The 18129-nt window shown below is 34.9% G+C and overlaps 2 protein-coding genes across 3 annotated transcripts in view; one reads left to right on the forward strand and one right to left on the reverse strand.

Annotated features, from left to right (window-relative positions):
- The window catches only part of LOC306856290 (calcium channel flower homolog), an 8967-nt gene extending 799 nt beyond the window's left edge, over window positions 1–8168 (forward strand). Inside the window, exons 3-7 of one of the 2 annotated variants that reach the window (XR_013782992.1) lie at window positions 4021–4093; window positions 4179–4304; window positions 5504–5611; window positions 5722–5871; window positions 6756–8168. Coding sequence is in view for 1 of the 2 variants with exons in the window: in XM_079395469.1 (XP_079251595.1) it covers window positions 4021–4093; window positions 4179–4304; window positions 5504–5611; window positions 5722–5812 (398 nt within the window). In the remaining variant the exon portion in view is untranslated. Of the gene's footprint in view, window positions 1–4020; window positions 4094–4178; window positions 4305–5503; window positions 5612–5721 lie in introns of both variants that reach the window. The other variant, XM_079395469.1, reaches the window with a different exon arrangement.
- Window positions 8169–8824: 656 nt separating this feature from the next.
- On the reverse strand, window positions 8825–13592 carry rexo4 (REX4 homolog, 3'-5' exonuclease). Its single transcript, XM_079394507.1, has 8 exons — window positions 13058–13592; window positions 12625–12944; window positions 11584–11736; window positions 11317–11510; window positions 10608–10696; window positions 10318–10392; window positions 10140–10214; window positions 8825–9329 (listed from the first exon to the last, which is right to left on the reverse strand). Exons 1-8 carry the CDS (start codon window positions 13271–13273, stop codon window positions 9192–9194), a joined length of 1260 nt encoding a protein of 419 aa, XP_079250633.1. The 5' UTR covers window positions 13274–13592; the 3' UTR covers window positions 8825–9191.
- Between the last annotated feature and the right edge of the window lie 4537 nt (window positions 13593–18129).

An 18129-nucleotide genomic window follows, 5' to 3' on the forward strand; every position in this document is an offset into this window, starting at 1 on the left:
CTGACTACAGCATATCAAATTATGAAAAGATGATGTCAAGATGTCACGGACCCCCAAATATAATCATTTTTTATCCAAGGGACCCCATTCTGAAATTTAAAAGGCAGCTTTTTATGTATAAAGATCCAATTTATACGGCAAAATATTATTATAGATGTGTAAAACATTGTTAAAAAATAATGCAATGTATATAAAATAATTAGTTGTATTATGTTACATTTATTAAATTTTTCTACTCTCTATAGTGCTGTACTGTTAAATGTAGTATTTGTTTATTTATTTAAATCAAATTATATATTTTTTATTTTAATCGATTTATTTATTTAAATCAAACGTACTTAATTATATTTTGTATTTTAATCAAACTTATTTTATTTTAATTAAAATATTATTATTTTTAATCAAATTATATATATTTTAAATTATTTTAATCAAATTATACATTATTTAAATTATTTTACACCAACTCATCTATTTTATTTTTATTTTTTTATTTTAATCAAACAGATTTATTTATTTAGTTTGTTTATTTTTATTATTTAGACTGATTTTCTCAACTTTTCCACAGACCCCTCTATGATATAATATAGGTGAAGCGTATTATTGATTATTATCAATCACTATATCGTATAGACCAGTATATGCTCATCAATTTGGGATGCAGGCAAACCATGATGTTTTCGTCCTCTGTTAATCAATACACTCAATGAGATCATTGCTTTGAACAAAGGCATATCTACTCAATCACACCTTGAGACAGTGTCTCTCATAGAAAACCAGTAGAAATTCTGTCATGGAGAATCAACACCTAACAAACAAGTAGTTATGGTTCCAGGGTCATACCATAGTATTCTTGGAGTACCAAATGCATTGGTATATGAAATACAGTAATCCTTCGATATTATGTATTGAAGTGAGGGAAATGAGTTTGTATAAAGTGATTTAAGCGCTTTTAATCCAACATTTAGTGGTAAATATGCTGAGATTTGAGGTGTAAACTCACTAAGATGCTGGAGTGGTTTGTCTGAGCTCTTTTTTGTAGACACTGTCATGGTAACACAGGTATCATAGCAACTGCAACTTTCTCTTCTCTTGCTCTTTTCTTTCTCATCCTTTTGTTCTGTTGTGTCTTTTATTAGGGATCACCATGTGTTTTGAACCAATAACAATATCTCTGTCTCTGTCCGTTTTCAATCCTTTAGGTGCCGCACTCTCCCAAATATGATCTTTAACAGCCATCTATATAGTTTATTTATACTGTGAAAAATGTTTACTGCGAAAGTTGGGTTTTGTATTTATTTTACGTTCTTTTATGTATTTTACATTGTTATTTAGTACTGTTAGATTTATTATTTATTTACATATTCATATTAATACATTTTATTTAAATTTTACTTTTATTATATGTTTTTACAATTACAATTAAGATTAAAATAATTATTTGATTAGATTTTTTAAATATATATATATATATATATAAAAGATACACAGTATCTTACTGAATACACATTTTTGTAAATATTTTATTCTATCTTTTCATGTGACAACACTGAAGAAATGACACTTTGCTACAATGTAAAGTAGTGAGTGTACAGCTTGTATAACAGTGTAAATCTGCTGTTTCCTCAAAATAACTCAACACACAGCCATTAATGTCTAAACCGCTGGCCACAAAAGCGAGTACACCTCTGAGTGAAAATGTCCAAATTGGGCTCAATTAGCCATTTTCTCTCCCCGGTGTCATGTGACTCGTTAGTGTTACAAGGTCTCAGGTGTGAATGGGGAGCAGGTGTGTTAAAGTTGGTGTTATCGCTTTCACTCTCTCATACTGGTCACTGGAAGTTCAACATGGTACCTCATGGCAAAGAACTCTCTGAGGATCTGACAAAAAGAATTGTTGCTCTACATAAAGATGGAGTAGGCTATAAGAAGATTGCCAAGACCCTGAAACTGAGCTGCAGCACGGTGGCCAAGACCATACAGCGGTTTAACAGGACAGGTTCCACTCAGAACAGGCCTCGCCATGGTCGACCGAAGAAGATGAGTGCACGTGCTCAGCATCATATTCAGAGGTTGTGTTTGGGAAATAGACGTATGAGTGCTGCCAGCATTGCTGCAGAGGTTGAAGGGGTGGGGGATCAGCCTGTCAGTGATCAGACCATATGCCGCACACTGCATCAAATTGGTCTGCATGGCTGTCGTCCCAGAAGGAAGCCTCTTCTAAAGATGATGCACAAGAAAGCCCACAAACAGTTTGCTGAAGACAAGCAGACTAAGGACATGGATTACTGGAACCATGTCCTGTGGTCTGATGAGACCAAGATAAACTTATTTGGTTCAGATGGTGTCAAGCATGTGGCGGCAACCAGGTGAGGAGTACAAAGACAAGTGTGTCTTGCCTACAGTCAAGCGTGGTGGTGGGAGTGTCATGGTCTGGGGCTGCATGAGTGCTGCCGGCACTGGGGAGCTACAGTTCATTGAGGGAACCATGAATGCCAACATGCACTGTGACATACTGAAGCAGAGATTGGGCCGCAGGGCAGTATTCCAACATGATAACAACCCCAAACACACCTCCAAGATGACCACTGCCTTGCTAAAGATGCTGAGGGTAAAGGTGATGGACTGGCCAAGCATGTCTCCAGACCTAAACCCTATTGAGCATCTGTGGGGCATCCTCAAACGGAAGTTGGAGGAGCGCAAGGTCTCTAACATCCACCAGCTCCGTGATGTGTGAGTGGAAGAAGACTCCAGTGGCAACCTGTGAAGCTCTGGTGAACTCCATGCCCAAGAGAGTTAAGGCAGTGCTGGAAAATAATGGTGGCCACACAAAATATTGACACTTTGGGCCCAATTTGGACATTTTCACTTAGATAGATACAGGGGTGTACTCGCTTTTGTGGCCAGCGGTTTAGACATTAATGGCTGTGTGTTGAGTTATTTTGAGGGGACAGCAAATTTACACTGTTATACAAGCTGTACACTCACTACTTTACATTGTAGCAAAGTGTCATTTCTTCAGTGTTGTCACATGAAAAGATATAATAAAATATTTACAAGGATCAATCTAACAGGGAATGTGGATGAAAATTTGGTACAATGCATGAAATGGTAACATTTATGTTAAAATTGTGCATGGTCCATTTTTTAAGCATGTAATAATAGTGTAAAAAAAAAAAAAGTACTAAACTTTTTGAAAACCAGTTTGAAACTGCTGCAAACACAGCCTGTTGGTCTCTGGCTGTATTCTGATATTGATTGCTTTGGCTGTAGGCGGACTCACTTAATTGCTGCTGTATTATTCTGTTCAGTATTATTCATTAGACACAAAGATTGAGCTTACACTAGATCTGAACACACACACTGTTGTACCAGCAGTTCTCTGTGTGTGTGTGTGTGTGTGTGTGTGTGTCAGCATCAATAGTTCTCTGTTCTCTTGTACATATGCTGAGACACATATGGCAGAAGCAGCTGCTCATCAAACCCAACAAAAGCTTTCGCTCCATCCAGCCAACCAGCTGCTCCTTCCTGTGTGTTTTTCAATGTGTTTTGAACAACATGTAAAAGTTGATCCTGACCACTATATCATAATTGCTTAATCATATTACTAATAAACTTAATTCAAATCAAATTATATATTATTTTATATTAATAATTTAAAAAGTAATTCGTTTATTTTTATCAAGGATATTTATTTATTTGTTTGGTTGTAATTTTATATTATTGTTGTTGTTTTTAGGGGTTACATTTTTCAATTTCCATGAACGCTTAGCACTCCTGGGCCACATTTTTTATTTTAAAATGATTTATTATTATCATTATTATTTTATTATAATTTAATTAATTATTAGCTTGGTAAACCCTGGGCTATAGGGCAAATATTTGGTTGATATTTGGTCATTTTGAGGAACATAATAACGGTTATCGGAGAAAAAAAAATTATGTATCCTTTACCAATAATCACAATGTTTTTATTTAGAATGTAACACTTTTCTGTTTTTTGTTTGTTTGTTTTTTTAGCATGTGCAACAATGGGCATTTGGAATTGTGTGACTGTGAATCCATTAAACATCGCGGCTGGAGTTTGGATGGTGTAAGAACTTACATTTCAGTTCCCAGTGTTCATCAAGCCATGTATATAGGCCATTCAGAAGAGGAACTATCTCTTTTTCCTTCAGGTTGACGGCGTGTGTGTTGTTCCTGTGTGAGGTGCCCTTCTGCTGTCAGTTCGTAGAGTTTGCGAATGCTATAGCGGCACGTGCAGACCGTCTGAAGCCCTGGCAGAAAGCCCTGTTCTACTGCGGGTGAGTGCAGCTCTTCCCTTCACTGGATAATCTGTGTTACAATGTAACTAATATTTAATGCAAAAAAAAAAAAAGTGTTTTTTTTTTTTTTTATCCAGGGGACACATGGCAACTCTAAAAGCTAAATCGTCCACTCATCTGTTTTTGACTGCTAGGAGAAATTTGTAGACTAACAAGTGTAACTGTCTACATCAATTAATTGAAAGGCAAATATCAATGCAACCAAATGATGTGTGTAAAATGATTAAATAAAAGCCTTATCCTTTAATAACAATAGTAAATGTAAGTGTATCATGTAGTATTAATCTTTAATCAATGAATAATAAATATTCTACATTACATGAGTTTCTTTTTCAAGTCTCTGTGACGTTACATTGTTTTTCAACTCATTGTAGTTCTGTTTATATATTTATTTTTTATTATTTCTTTATCTATTTTTACACTGTTTTTCTCTAAACCTTTTCACAGAAACTCTAGCCGCCGTGGACAATATTATTATAGCATTTAATGTTTTTTAAGCATTTTAAAGCCTATTATTAATACATTTTAACATTAGTTGCATAAGCGAACATTAGTTAATGTATTATGAATTTAATATGAACTATATTATACACTATCATTGAAAGGTAAGTTTTCTTTAATGTAGTCTCTTCTGCTCATCAAGACTGCATTTATTAAATAAAAATGCAGGAATATTGTGAAATATTATTACAATTGAAAATAGCTGTTTTTTATTTGAGTATATTGTAAAATGAAATTTATTTCTGTGATGCAAAGCTGAATTTTCAGCATCGTTACTCCAGTCTTCAGTGTCACGTGATCCTTCAGAAATCAGTCTAAGATGCTGATTTGCTGCTCAAGAAACATTTCTGATTATTAATGAGCTACTTCACATTTTTGTGGATCCCGTGACACTTTTCAGGCTTCTTTGAAAGTTTCAAAGAACAGCATTTATGTGAAATAGAAATCTTTTGTAACATAAATGTCTTTACAGTCATTTCTGATCAATTTAATGCATCCTTGCTGAATAAAAGTATTAAATATGTATCAAAGCCTATTAAATGTTAAGTGACAATGATATTGACTGTCTACAATTTCTATATTGAATACTGAATGTCTACAACCCAATTGTTAATGGTTATTTTAATTTTTTGTTCTAATTTGATCAGAATTAACACCGATTTCTCTTTGTCCCTCAGGATGGCACTGTTTCCTGTCTTTCTGAGCTTTTCCATCACGACTCTGTTTGGTAACGCCATCACTTTTGCTGCAGGAGTGCTGTACGGACTCGCATCCCTTGGAAAGAAGTGAGCTCATGTTTGCATTTACTTAACATTTCTTCACTGAGTAACTCTTCATAATATATTTAGCCATTATTGACTAAATGATGGATGATTGTGCGCTGTCTGTGTTTCAGAGGTGACGCGGTGAGCTATGCTCGATTGCAGCATCAAAAACAGGGCGATGATGAGAAACTGACAGGAACGACAGACGGTTCAGTGCCGTGAATCTCCTCTCTTCACCTCCTCTACCTCTGCTGCGTCCCTCCCTCTTTTTTTCCCGTCACGTAACTACATGCATTACCTGAGTGTCTCACAGTGTAACCTTTAACCTCTGACAGCGCGAGTCAGTCGGCGCAAATCAGTTTGTGTAGGATTTATTTAATAAAATGGGTTTTAAGTGAATTTTTTTTCAATTCCGCTATCATGCACATTTGTTATTTTTTTAAATATTGATTTAATTTTCATCTCACTTTATAAAAACCGACGTATTATAGTTTGTTAACCCAAAGCTGGAGTGTAAATGAATGCATTAACTTCAGCGCCTGTCTCTCGTATCAAACCGCCTCAACACCAGCGCAGGGAATCGGACTTTTGGCCATTGGGATTTTCTCCCAGAATTCTTTGTTCTGAACATTAGTGACGACTCGAGTGAATCTTTTAAACGAACAAACAAACTTGTATTTTAATGTATAGGCATGTTAAAAATGTGTTTTGGAAATTGCAGGGGATTATAATGAAGTGTGTTTTTGTGCCTCTGCTAACTGGCCTTTACCCAGAATCCTTTGCTGCAGCATGTTTGGTGTTCGTAAGAAACAGTGGAATGTAATTTTGCTATGCGCTGCTCTAAAACCTCGCTGTCACTTTCTTTACTTGATATTTGGTGAAAGAGTGTCTGACCTGCGCTCCTTTCATAGACGTTAATCAGGTTAGATGCCATATTGAATTTAATCCGGATAAAAACAAGGCGGTGAGGGACAGGAGTTTTTGTCTACTGAAAGTTTTGTTTCGTCAGCTGAACAGTTTGTTGTTAAACAACAGTAAAAGTCCCTCACAGCCTCATTTTCGTTCCTGTCAGAAATGAAATATGGCGTTCCCCTGACTGAAGTCTACTGTGTGAGTGTTTTCGAGCGTCTTCAGGAACTTGTGTGTGTTTGTCTTTCCTCTCAAGCCACGCGTCTCTTGCTGCACTGAAGAAGGGCTTCTGTTCTGGAATAAGAAACGACTGGGTTTATTGATGCTGTGATGATGTGTTTGCTTGTTTCTGCATCTATCTGAGCCAGTCTCAACACTGACCGTGGAAAGTATGAAAGGTACAAACTACAAGATAAAAGAACTATAGTTTGGAGGTCAGAGGTCATGCTCTAACTGGAGTGTTCACACTGTTTCTACCTTTTGTCTTTAAAGGCCGAGTTTCATGAAATTGGTCAAGGACTAGATTGTATTTCACCTACTTAAGTTTTTTTTTTTTTCATGACAATTAAGCACATTTATATATTTAAAAAAACTAATTTAATTAAAATTTAAATACAACCATATTATTACAGGAATAAAACTATGAGAATTTAAATAAATCTCAAAGTAACATGTTTGGAATTTAATTGCTTAATTGTCATTGTTACAATGTAGAAATCATCATGCTTTTTAAAAATGCAAGATATATATTTTTCCTTTTGTTTTTAGGATGAAATGTATGGAAGCCCATTTTCACTACAGAATGAAAAGATAAAAAGGGTAATTGCGTTTATTTATTTTCTCACAATTCTGAGTTTATATCTTACAATTCAAGCTTTTTAGCGGGTTTAATTTAGAATTGTAAGAAACTCACAATTGCAAGAAAAAAAGTTTTTTTTTTTTTTTTTTATTCTGTGGCAGGAAAAAAAAACAATTGTGAGGCGTTCACTTGGAATTGCGAGGAAAAGAAACTCTCGCAATTCTGCCTTTTTCCTCAGAACTGCAAGTTTATATCTCAGTTCTGAGAAAAAAAATTGCAAGAAGTATTTTTTGCATAATTTCAGAAAAGTTTTGAGATTAAAAAAAATCGCAATTACCTTTTTTTTGTTATCATGGCAGAATTAGGCTTCCATATAAATGTTATCTGGGTGTTTGTGAGATTCATCCTTTTAGATGCTCACATGCTTTCACTAAACTTTTTCAATGATCTCTAATAACACATTTGAGGCTTGTAAGCTCTATAAATCTCCACCAGCACACACACCAGCTCAAATTGAATGTCCACCTAGACGTATTGTAGAATTAACTATTATTTATCACTAACCTAGATTTTCCAGATTTGGAAGCAAATCTTCCTGAAGCTGGAACTCTGGTTTTGTCATCTCTTGAATGTGATCTCAGTAACCAGATATCATAACTAAACACTTCTGTATCTGACAAACTCAACACTACTGACTGAAAGAAATTAAGAGCTTTTAAAACACCACAATTGTTCGGCACAAAATAAACTTGAATTGTCATCAGCAGTGATCTTGTATTTGTGTTGGATGTATCTGATTGACTTTGCAATGATGTGTAATGGGATTTATTTAGTTTTTTCCCATTAGCTAAATAAAGACTTTTGTCTCTGACCTTCTGCCTTTCTTGTTCTGTTTCTGTGTAACGTTAAGAGTTTCTAAACATCCGATTTCTAAAATATAACTACTTTTAAAGACCTGTGGTAAAAAAAAATATTTACTGCTATATCTGGCGTTTTCAATTTTTAAAGACCTGCACAAATTCAATCAGCTTCATTTCTGCAAGCCAATTAGCGGGGTTGGGCTTTTTAGATCATTAGCATAACATTATTAGCTGCTAGATAATGCGGTCAACCCAAAGGCTAATGATATTATTAATAACACCTACTTGTCCGACATTGTAGAGAGCGATAATAAAATATATTCTGATATGGACGTGTAGACAATCCTGTAAAATTCCATCTTCCTCTTCAGAATCAGTTTCTGGTTAAAACTTAAATGACTGAATTAATCCACTATTTTATAGCGTTTACTACTGAGTTGGGCCGGGTCTAAATTGAATATTCATAAACCCGCGTATACTAAATGAGGTAAGGGTGTAGAATTACATCCAAGCCTTTTTAAGGCAATTATTTTCATGTGTGAAAAACGCTTAAATATGTAATTTTGATTACTTTTAGTGGTTAAAAGTGACTTGGGGGATTTAAATTTTTCACTATAATTCAATGCCATTATTTGTGTCATTCGATGTGAGAAATGAGCACCTTGAGCACATCAAGTGTGGGGTCTTTAATAGCAGTTCAGATAGAAAACTATCAAAGTCTCCAATAAGAGTTACAACTGTCATGTGATTTTAAACAGGATGGAAAATTAACACTTAAATTACTTGGTATAAAAGAGCTCAATAGAACAGTTTCACTTATATTACTGATAATCTGAACGGTTTGATGGTCTCATCCCTCAAATAACAGAAGATAGGACTTGAGATCAAAGTACAAACTGAGAGACATTCAGACAGGAATATTAAACATAACGTCACTGAAGACAGTGTTACTCCACGTTGGTAAAACGGTTCGCTGTACAGTGTCTGTCATGTTCTGCAATGAGTTGATCGTTTTTCATAGGCTGATCGGAGTTCATTTGCTCTGGTTTTTAGGAGTTTTGAGTTTTCGCGGGTTCTTCTGAAATTTACCCGCCCGGGCAGCTTTAAGATCCACTTCCCACTGCTTCTTCACCAGAGTGTACAGCCTCATAGTGGCCTGAGCGTCCTGAACCTGTGATGCACACACAACATTAAATTGATCAAAAGTGACAGCAAAGACATTTGTGACCCTGGAGCACAAAACCAGTCTGAAGTCGCTGGGGTATATTTGTAGCAATAGCCAAAAATACACCGTATGGGTCAAAATTATAGATTTTTCTTTTATGCCAAAAATCATTAGGATATTAAGATCGTGTTCCATGAAGATATTTAGTAAATTTCTTACCGTAAATATATGAAAAATTCATTTTTGATTAGTAATATGCATTGCTAAGAACTTAATTTGAACAACTTTAAAGGTGATTTTCTCAATATATTGATTTTTTTGCACCCTCAGATTCCAGATTTTCAAATAGTTGTGTATCAGACAAATATTGTCCTATCATAACAAACCACACATCAATGGAAAGCGTATTTGTTCAGCTTTTAGATGATGTATAAATCTCATTTTTGAAAAATTGACACTTAAGACTGATTTTGTGGGTCACATTTATGTAATAAAGGATTTATGAGCATATTAGAATGATTTCTGACACAGATCAAGACACTGAAGACTGGAGTAAATTCAGCTTTGCAGAAAATATATAAAATATATTCAAATAGAAATCATTTCATTTGAATTGTAATAATATTTTACTGCATTTTTGGTCAAATAAATGCATAAATCTTGGTGTACATACAAAAACGTTGCAATTTCTTACCAACCCCGAACTTTTGAACACTCGTCTATGCTTTAAATCCTAATCTTGTAAAGATCAAACCATGCACTCTGACATAATGAATGGAGAACAGTGTTTGTCTTAGATGTTGATGAGAGACTTACAGATGAATGTTCACCCTGCTGGACTTTAACATTCAGAATCTCTTTGCATAAAACCCGCAATGCAGGACGTGCGCTCTGAGGAAGAGGACATGAGGGGAGACATTGACAATTAAAATTTGCTTATTTATAATAATAATAATATTCATTTATGAAGTTGCCAGCAAATTGTGTTTCATACCTTTACCCTCTGCCTAAACGGTTTGTATTTTTGTGTGTCTCTGATCATTTTCCTGGGATGATCCAGCAGCAAAATCTATGAACAAGACAAAGGTGTTTAAAATAAATCTGACATTGATTAAAGGAATCTCTCCTCTGAAAATGTCATTAGTTGCTCTCAAGCCATTCCCATCCCGTATATGCTGTAATATAGCCTAGTTTGGTGCTTTTTTGGTGTTTGTTTTCCACAGAAAAAGCATACAGGCTTGGAACGATGTGTGTGATAATGGCCTTTTTTTGTGTGTACAGTACCTTTAAGTCATTGTGAATGGCGTGTCCCACTAATATTCTTCCTTCCAGAATATGAGCCACTTCTTTCTGGACTGTCTTGATGTCCTCACCTGTCAATCACGTGAAGAACAATAAATGATCTCATACATGCGGAAGGCTGATTCCACCACAGAATATAAAAGGTAATTGTGACTATTTATCTCTCAATTCTGAATTTATGTATCTCGCAATCTTGAGCTGACATTTCCCAATTATGCCAGTTTTCTCATAAATCTCAAAGTTAATATCTCTTTTAAAGGTCACCTAATTTCATGGACGAAAGGATCTGTCTGCATCCCAAGACAAAAATATTAAAACATATAAAACTGCTAGAAGTACAGTCAGAATAGTGACAAACACTAATATAAAAATATAAATATATATAAATTCAGAATTGTGATATTAACCTGCAATTCTGAGAAAAATTCAAATGCAGTTTTATGGAAAAAATCAGAATTGCGAGATGTTAAATCAAACTTGCAAGATATAAATTCAGAATTACATAAAAGTCAAAATAGTGTTTCAATGCAATTTTGAGAAAAATGTGAGATGTAAACTCAAAATTGCAAGATACACACTTGAAATTCCGCGAAATATTTTCTTACTCCATTCTTATTCTATACAAACAACCATTTCATCAAATTTGTAGTATTTTTCAAATGCAATAGAGACTATTATGAGAGGTCCTGACCGTTTTCGATGTCCGCCGGTCTGATTCCACTAACAGCCGTCCTGTAGTCCGTAACCGTTTCCGTGGGTTTGACGTATTTATCATAGATGCATTTCCCAAAGTGGTTGACGATGGAGACTCGCGCTAGAATGCTCTCCTCCCCGTCACACCCGACGCCCACCATCTCACAGTCCATAGCGACAGCACGGGTCAATCTGAAATCAGCCATAAGATTACATCACTTTCCTTCAAAACCGATGACTACCCAGAGAGCTGCAGGTGTCTCACCCCTCAAACGCGTGCTCTTTCACCAGCACGCTCTCTGTCATTTCTGCACTGGACTTCAGCATTCCGCTACGTTTGCGTACGATGTCTGCAGCCTCGGGCCCCAAAGTCGCCTCGATATCATCAGGGTCCACGTCATCAAACCAGATATCAGGCCTACGAGGAAACAGGACAGTATGGAAGCTTGAATCCACCATGAAATAAAACTAAATGAGTATTTTGCAACTTCTTTATCTCACAATTCACTTTTTGCTTCAAAATTGCTATTTACGTCTCAGAGTTTCTCTCACTTTTTGTCCCTGAGTTTACATTTTACAATTTTGACTTTTTTTTTTTTTTTTAAATAAAGAATTGTCTTAAAATAAATAAATTAACAAATCAGTACTATTGTGCATGGAAAAAGACAATTTAATGTTAAAAAATATATATATTCCAAATAATATTTAACATATAGTATCATTTTTCACTGTATAAATTAATATAAATAATATTTAATATAAATATAGCTGGCTTTCAAATTTTAGGATGGGAGCCCCTGGCACAAAGATAATATTTTGGGGTTTAAAATGTCTCTTACGTCCAGCTTTGTGACTTGCAATTTCGACTTCTTTTCTCAATTCAGTTTGTCTTGAAATTTAGATGTTTATTCTCAGAATTTGTGTTTTTATAGAGTTTATGTGCTGCAATTTAGAACTTTTTCCTCAAAATTCTGAGAAAATAAGAGTTTTTTTCAGAAATTAGAGTTATGAGGATCTTGCAATGCTGGTTTTTTGTTTCAGCCACAAAATTAAAAAACAAAAAGCTAATTACAACTTTTTCATCTCACAATTCTGACTTTGAGTCAATTCAGAGTTTACATCTCACAATCCAGAATTTATATTTCGTAATTATAGGTTTATATCTCGAAGTTGTATTATACAAACTCAAAAATGTTAGAAAAAAATAATTAACTGTGAGATAAAAATATCTTTTTTTATTCCATGGCGGAAACAAACATCCAGAGGACAATCACATGAAATAAAACAGCATTAAATGCACACATACTCTGCTGTTTTCTTTTCCACCTCCTCGACTTTCTTCTTTTTGTTCATTGCTTTCTCTTTTTCATCCTTTCTTTTCCTCTTCTCTGCTCTGAATTGTTTGTGTCGGGTGGAGTCTTTTCCGTTCTGTTGTTCTCCATCTGTTTCTACTCTTCCAGATGTCTCAGAAGCAGGTTTAACAGTCCGTGGGGTTTTTTTCAAGCGTTTATCTGCTTTATGAGAGTCTTTGGAAACTGACGGGGTCTTCTGAAGCTGCTTTCCTTTAACTTTTACATCTTTCACCTGTTTTGTGTTTTCATCCTTTTCAGGATTTACAGCTAGAGTCTACACACACAGACACACACACACCAAATGTAAAAACAGCTGACATGTATTTCTCATTCAGAATTACTAATACAGAAATTCAATATAATTTTACCATGGTAAATAATTCCTACCTGCAGTAACTTCTTCCAGTTGCACGAATACTCTTCAACTTTTGTGGGTGGTGTAATATTTGGCTTTACAGTTGTTGGTTTGGTTTTCTTCTTTACAACTGTTTTTGTATCGTAGTAGAACGTCTTTTTATTGTTTTCATGTTTCTTTTTCTTATGTTTTGACTGACCATTACTCTGAACACTTTCTGCATGTTTCTTCAGCTTAGCTTTAGACATCTTAAGGTTTTATGTAATTAGCCTAATAAATAATAAAGCACTAAGGTGTTAAGCTTTCTCCGATATTACACTGAGCACGAACTTACTAGCAATAATGAATTTCTCCAGATGTTCAAATGTTGTTTTAAAGCTTTCTAGCGTCAACGCAGACCTGTGACATGCATGGCAACGCGTAAATATATGTGTGAAATATATATCTATCACTCTGTGAGAATATATTAGTTTAAAAACGTTCAACACAGAAAAAATACTATAAGAACTACCTATAACTGTACCATGAGACAACCATGCTGACGGAACGTTCTGTCGCGTGTGTTACGCCAAAAGGTTCCGTGCAGGAACTGTATGCGGATGAACGTTCCGCTCTGTGTTTTGAGACAGGGGTTTCCAAGCTTGTGCTGGGGCTCCATGGAAAAGTTGTGTAGGAATGTAAAAATAGATTAAACTAAATAAATAATTTTATTAAAATAAACCTAAAAATAAATCAATGACACAGCATTGAAGTGAGTAGGAAAAAACGTAACACTTTTCAGATAATGTTTTACACACATTTAAATGATTTTTTACAATATAATTTGGGCCTTTATATAATGAGAAATGTGAAAATACATAGCTACCATGTAAATTTTACGAGGAGGGTCCCTCGAACAAGTATGAGCATATTTAGTGGCCCAAGACATATTAAAAAAATTAATTTGGTCAATGATGATACACTAAAGAAAAAAATGGTGCAGAAACTATTTTCTCTCAGAAATTACAAGTAAATTTCACAAATAATTTCATAAAGAAATGGTAAGTAAAACATTGAATTAAACATGAAATTTAGAAGTAGATATACTGACAATGTACTCCAATAATCTAAAAATTAAAAATTAACAGTGTATGTCCATTTATGTCTGAATTTAATAAGTTGGGACCATTTTTTAAATGGGAATGAAATTAAAACTAAAAGAATTTCAAATCATATGAGCCAATATTTTGTTCGCAATAGAACATTTATTAAAATAACAAATGTTTTAAACTGAGAAATTTTAATTAAATGTTTTCTACAGGTCTCAAAATATTTGGGACGGGGGCATGTTTACCATGGTGTAGCATCTCCTCTTCTTTTCAAAACAGTTTGAAGACGTCTGGGCATCGAGGTTATGAGTTTCTGGGGTTTTGTTGTTGGAATTTAGTCCCATTCTTCTCTGATATAGGGTTCCAGCTGCTGAAGAGTTCGTGGTCATCTTTGATGCATTTTTCGTTTAATGATGTGCCAAATCGATGAAGCCATGCTGTTGTAATAGCTGCAGTATGTGGTCCTGCTGAAAACATTTCAGTAAGTTATTCAGTTTCTTTCAACCTTCTGATGTTCATTCATGTTTATTTCGTGATATTGCTCTTTTGTTGATTTTGATTGCTTCCATTTTCCTCATTTGTAAGTCGCTTTGGAGAAAAGTGTCTGCTAAATAAATAACTGTAGTATACATGTAATAACTACAGTGGTAGTAGGCTTATCGAGGAAGAGATTATCGGTTTGTGTGATGCTTGAACTGTGGGTAATTTGCCATGCTACATTAAACAGCGTCAAAACGGTATTGTTTGAATTTCGCAATAAAACTTTTTAAAGACTTTGTATTATATTAAAAGCATAAAAACCACTGATCTATAAATAATAGAGAATAAAAATGACAATAATATTATGGATTTTTATAATGACATTATATAGATCAGTAATAAAAACACAAAGCCTATTGCGATTTATCGGATGGGAGGTGTGCTAAAAATAACGGTTTCACTTTATTTTGATGGTCCCTTTAACACATTCTGTTGACTATAAGCAACATTGCACCTACATTTCTACTAACTCTCATTAGAGTGTCAGTAGTGTATTAGTAGACTGGTAGGGTTAGGGTTAGAATAAGTTGACGTACTTGCAAAGTTACTTACAGTCAGCAGAAGGTCTGTTGGGAGACCATCACAATAAAGAGCAAATATGAAGCAGACAGTCTACATGGTGTCAACAGGGATGTTCAAAAGGGACCATCAAAATAACGTATTACCAAAATAACGTTTTGTTCACACATGAACTGAAAACAACATAGATCTGGGGATTTAAGAAACGATATCGGTTCATCAAAATGAGAATTGTTCTATGTGAGAAATCAATATTTTTTATTGGTAAAACCAGGCCTAATAGCTATTTAAAGACTCTACGTTTACGACAATATCTCGCATCTTCAGCCAGACTCCAAATGTCAGGTTGCCCAAGTGGTTTGCCACATTAATCAAAGCTGCAGGACTCATGTGAGGCTCCTGCTGGGGGCCCCGGGCTCTGGAAGATCAGTCTGCAGTGGGTTTGAGTTCACAGTCATATGAAGAGAGTGACAGGAGGCTGAACACTTACCTTTCCAGTGTGGCTTCAAAGTTCTGGAAAAAAGCAGAAAATAATTTATTATCAGAGCACTCAAAGAGAAAAATATCTGTTAGCAGTTCCTCAGCTAATGCTGAAACATTGAACACGTTATTGAACACGAGGGGGCCACGGCCCATTTGGAGGCCCAGAGATGGGGAATACCAGATAACTTAAAAACAATTTAATTAATAAATTATTATTAATATATTAAAATTAATAATCTTACATTTAAATACTAAAAAAACAGATATAATCAATATGTGAACAGATATATTTTAATTTCTTCAAATATTGTTAGAATAATTTAAATCAAAAAAGATTTTCCTTCAAATATTGAGTTAAATTCTAAATAAAAATGCTACAAAAAAAATCAAGATATAAACAGACGTAATTTTGTTCCTTCAAATATTTCGTTAAACTAATATAAATATGAAAAACAAAGACAATTATGGAAAGAAAATATTTAATATTTTTTAATATAACTCGAATCTAAATTAAAATGCTAAAAATAAAGCTAAATAGACATCATTTTGTTTCTTTAAATATTTTGTTAAAATAATATAAATAACTAATTTTAAAAATATATATATATATAAAAGGGGATCTAAGGGTAAATAAAAGCTTTTGGGGCCCAGATGGTGTAGTTACAGCATCTACAAGCAGGGGCCAGTAGTGCCATGCTAACCAGCCAAAACATGACCTCATTTATAGCAAATTAATATTTTTACACATTGTCAGACATTGTCAGTTCTCACATTTAGAAACGTGGCATCTTTGGCTTTCATTTGCTCCTCGATGTGTTTTATGGTGTCTGAAAGAGCTGAGATCTGTGTGTTCATCTCCTCCAGCGTCTGCTTCATCATCTGAATCTTCTGCTCCTCTTCCTCCCACAGCGCAGTAATTACTGCCTCTTTTTCATCGATGAGGAACTGATGAAGCTTCTTAAACTCCTCATTAATCCGACGCTCTGTGTTCTGAGCTTGAGTCTCAATGAAAAACAGAAATAACGTTCAGTTCAGTTCAGTGTTGAATGTGCTGAAGGGACAGTGTTTCTTCACCTGGATGTGTTGAACTGCTTCCTCACACTCTCCTTGTTCATCCTCTGTGTGTTTGAGCTTTTCTTGTAAGGACTTCAGCTTGATACTGAGCTCCTCCTAAAATTTAACCATATATCATATACACACTTATATAATTTGTAATTTGTAAATGTAGTGTTTTTTATATTTGATATATATATATAAATATATACAGTGCCCTCCATAAGTATTGAACAGTAAAGACAAAATTGCTCTGTTGGCTGTGGAGTCAAGACATTTACAAATATGATTAAAAGATGAATATGAGACACAACTACAGAATGTCACATTTTATTATTAGCCGTTTCAACACATATATGTTTTACCAAATAAAAAGAACAGCACTTTTAGAGTTCATGTGAGCATAAGTATTGGGACAGCTGAACATAAGGCAGATATAAAAGATTAAAAGCTATTATTTAGTTGCAGATCCCTTGCACACAATCACAGCAGTGAGTCTGTGACCCATAGACGTCACCAGACTCTTGCTCTCATCCTTTGAAATACTTTCCCAGCCTTTAATGAAGCCAATTCCAATTGTTGCTTGTTTTGGGGAGTTTCTGCCTTTACTCTCCTCTTCAGCTGGTGAAATTCATGTTCAATCAGATTTAAATCTGGAGATTGACTTGGGCAATCTAAGACTTTCCATTTCTTTGCTCTTATAAATTCCTTGACTGAACTGGCAGGGTGTTTTGGGTCATTGTCGTGATGCAATATGAAGCACTTCCCAATGAATCTGGTGGCATTTTCTTGAATATTGGTAGGCAAGATGGTTTTGTACCCTTCCAAATTCATTCTGCTACTGTCATCATACATTAAGTCATCAGTAAAGTTGAGAGGGCCTGTTCCAGAGGCAGCCATGCATGCCCATGCCATGACACCACCTCCACCATGCTTTACAGATGAGGCTGTATGCTTGGGATCATTGCAGTTCCCTTTTTTCGCCACATTTTTGCTTTCCCATCACTTAGATAAAGGTTCATCTTTGTCTCATCGGTCCATAAACACAGTTCCAAAACTCTTCTGGCTCACCTTTGTGCTTTTTTGCAAACTCTAATCTTGTCTTTCTATTTTTGGTGCTGGTCAGAGGTTTGTATCTTGCTGTGTAGCATCTGTAATTCTGTGTCAAAGTCTCCTGAGGACAGTAGATTGTCAGAGCATCACCCCAGCTTTCTGGAAGTTGTTGGTGATTTTACAGACACGACTTTTAGGGTTCATTTTCACAGCTTTTATGATTTGTCTGTCATCAACTACTTTTGTTTTCTCAGCCGATCAGGTCGTTGTTGGTTGCTGGTGGTTTCCTCTCTTGATTTCTCCATGCCCTTTGTTTTTGCTAGAGCTCTAACTGACTTCCTCTTCTCTTTTAGCATCCAAATTGCTTG

Source organism: Barbus barbus (genome assembly GCF_936440315.1).
Source record: "Barbus barbus genome assembly, chromosome: 36".
In the NCBI taxonomy this organism is placed as follows: Eukaryota; Metazoa; Chordata; class Actinopteri; order Cypriniformes; family Cyprinidae; genus Barbus; species Barbus barbus.

Bases quoted from the DNA above. Each gene is read 5' to 3' on its own strand.
- rexo4 (XM_079394507.1), bottom strand. From the start codon at position 13,273: ATGTCTAAAGCTAAGCTGAAGAAACATGCAGAAAGTGTTCAGAGTAAT. The intron at 12,945-13,057 runs GTAGGAATTATT...CTGTGTGTGTAG, and splicing joins ACTGGAAGAAGTTACTGCAG to ACTCTAGCTGTAAATCCTGA. The intron at 10,215-10,317 runs GTATGAAACACA...CCTCTTCCTCAG, and splicing joins CGTTTAGGCAGAGGGTAAAG to AGCGCACGTCCTGCATTGCG.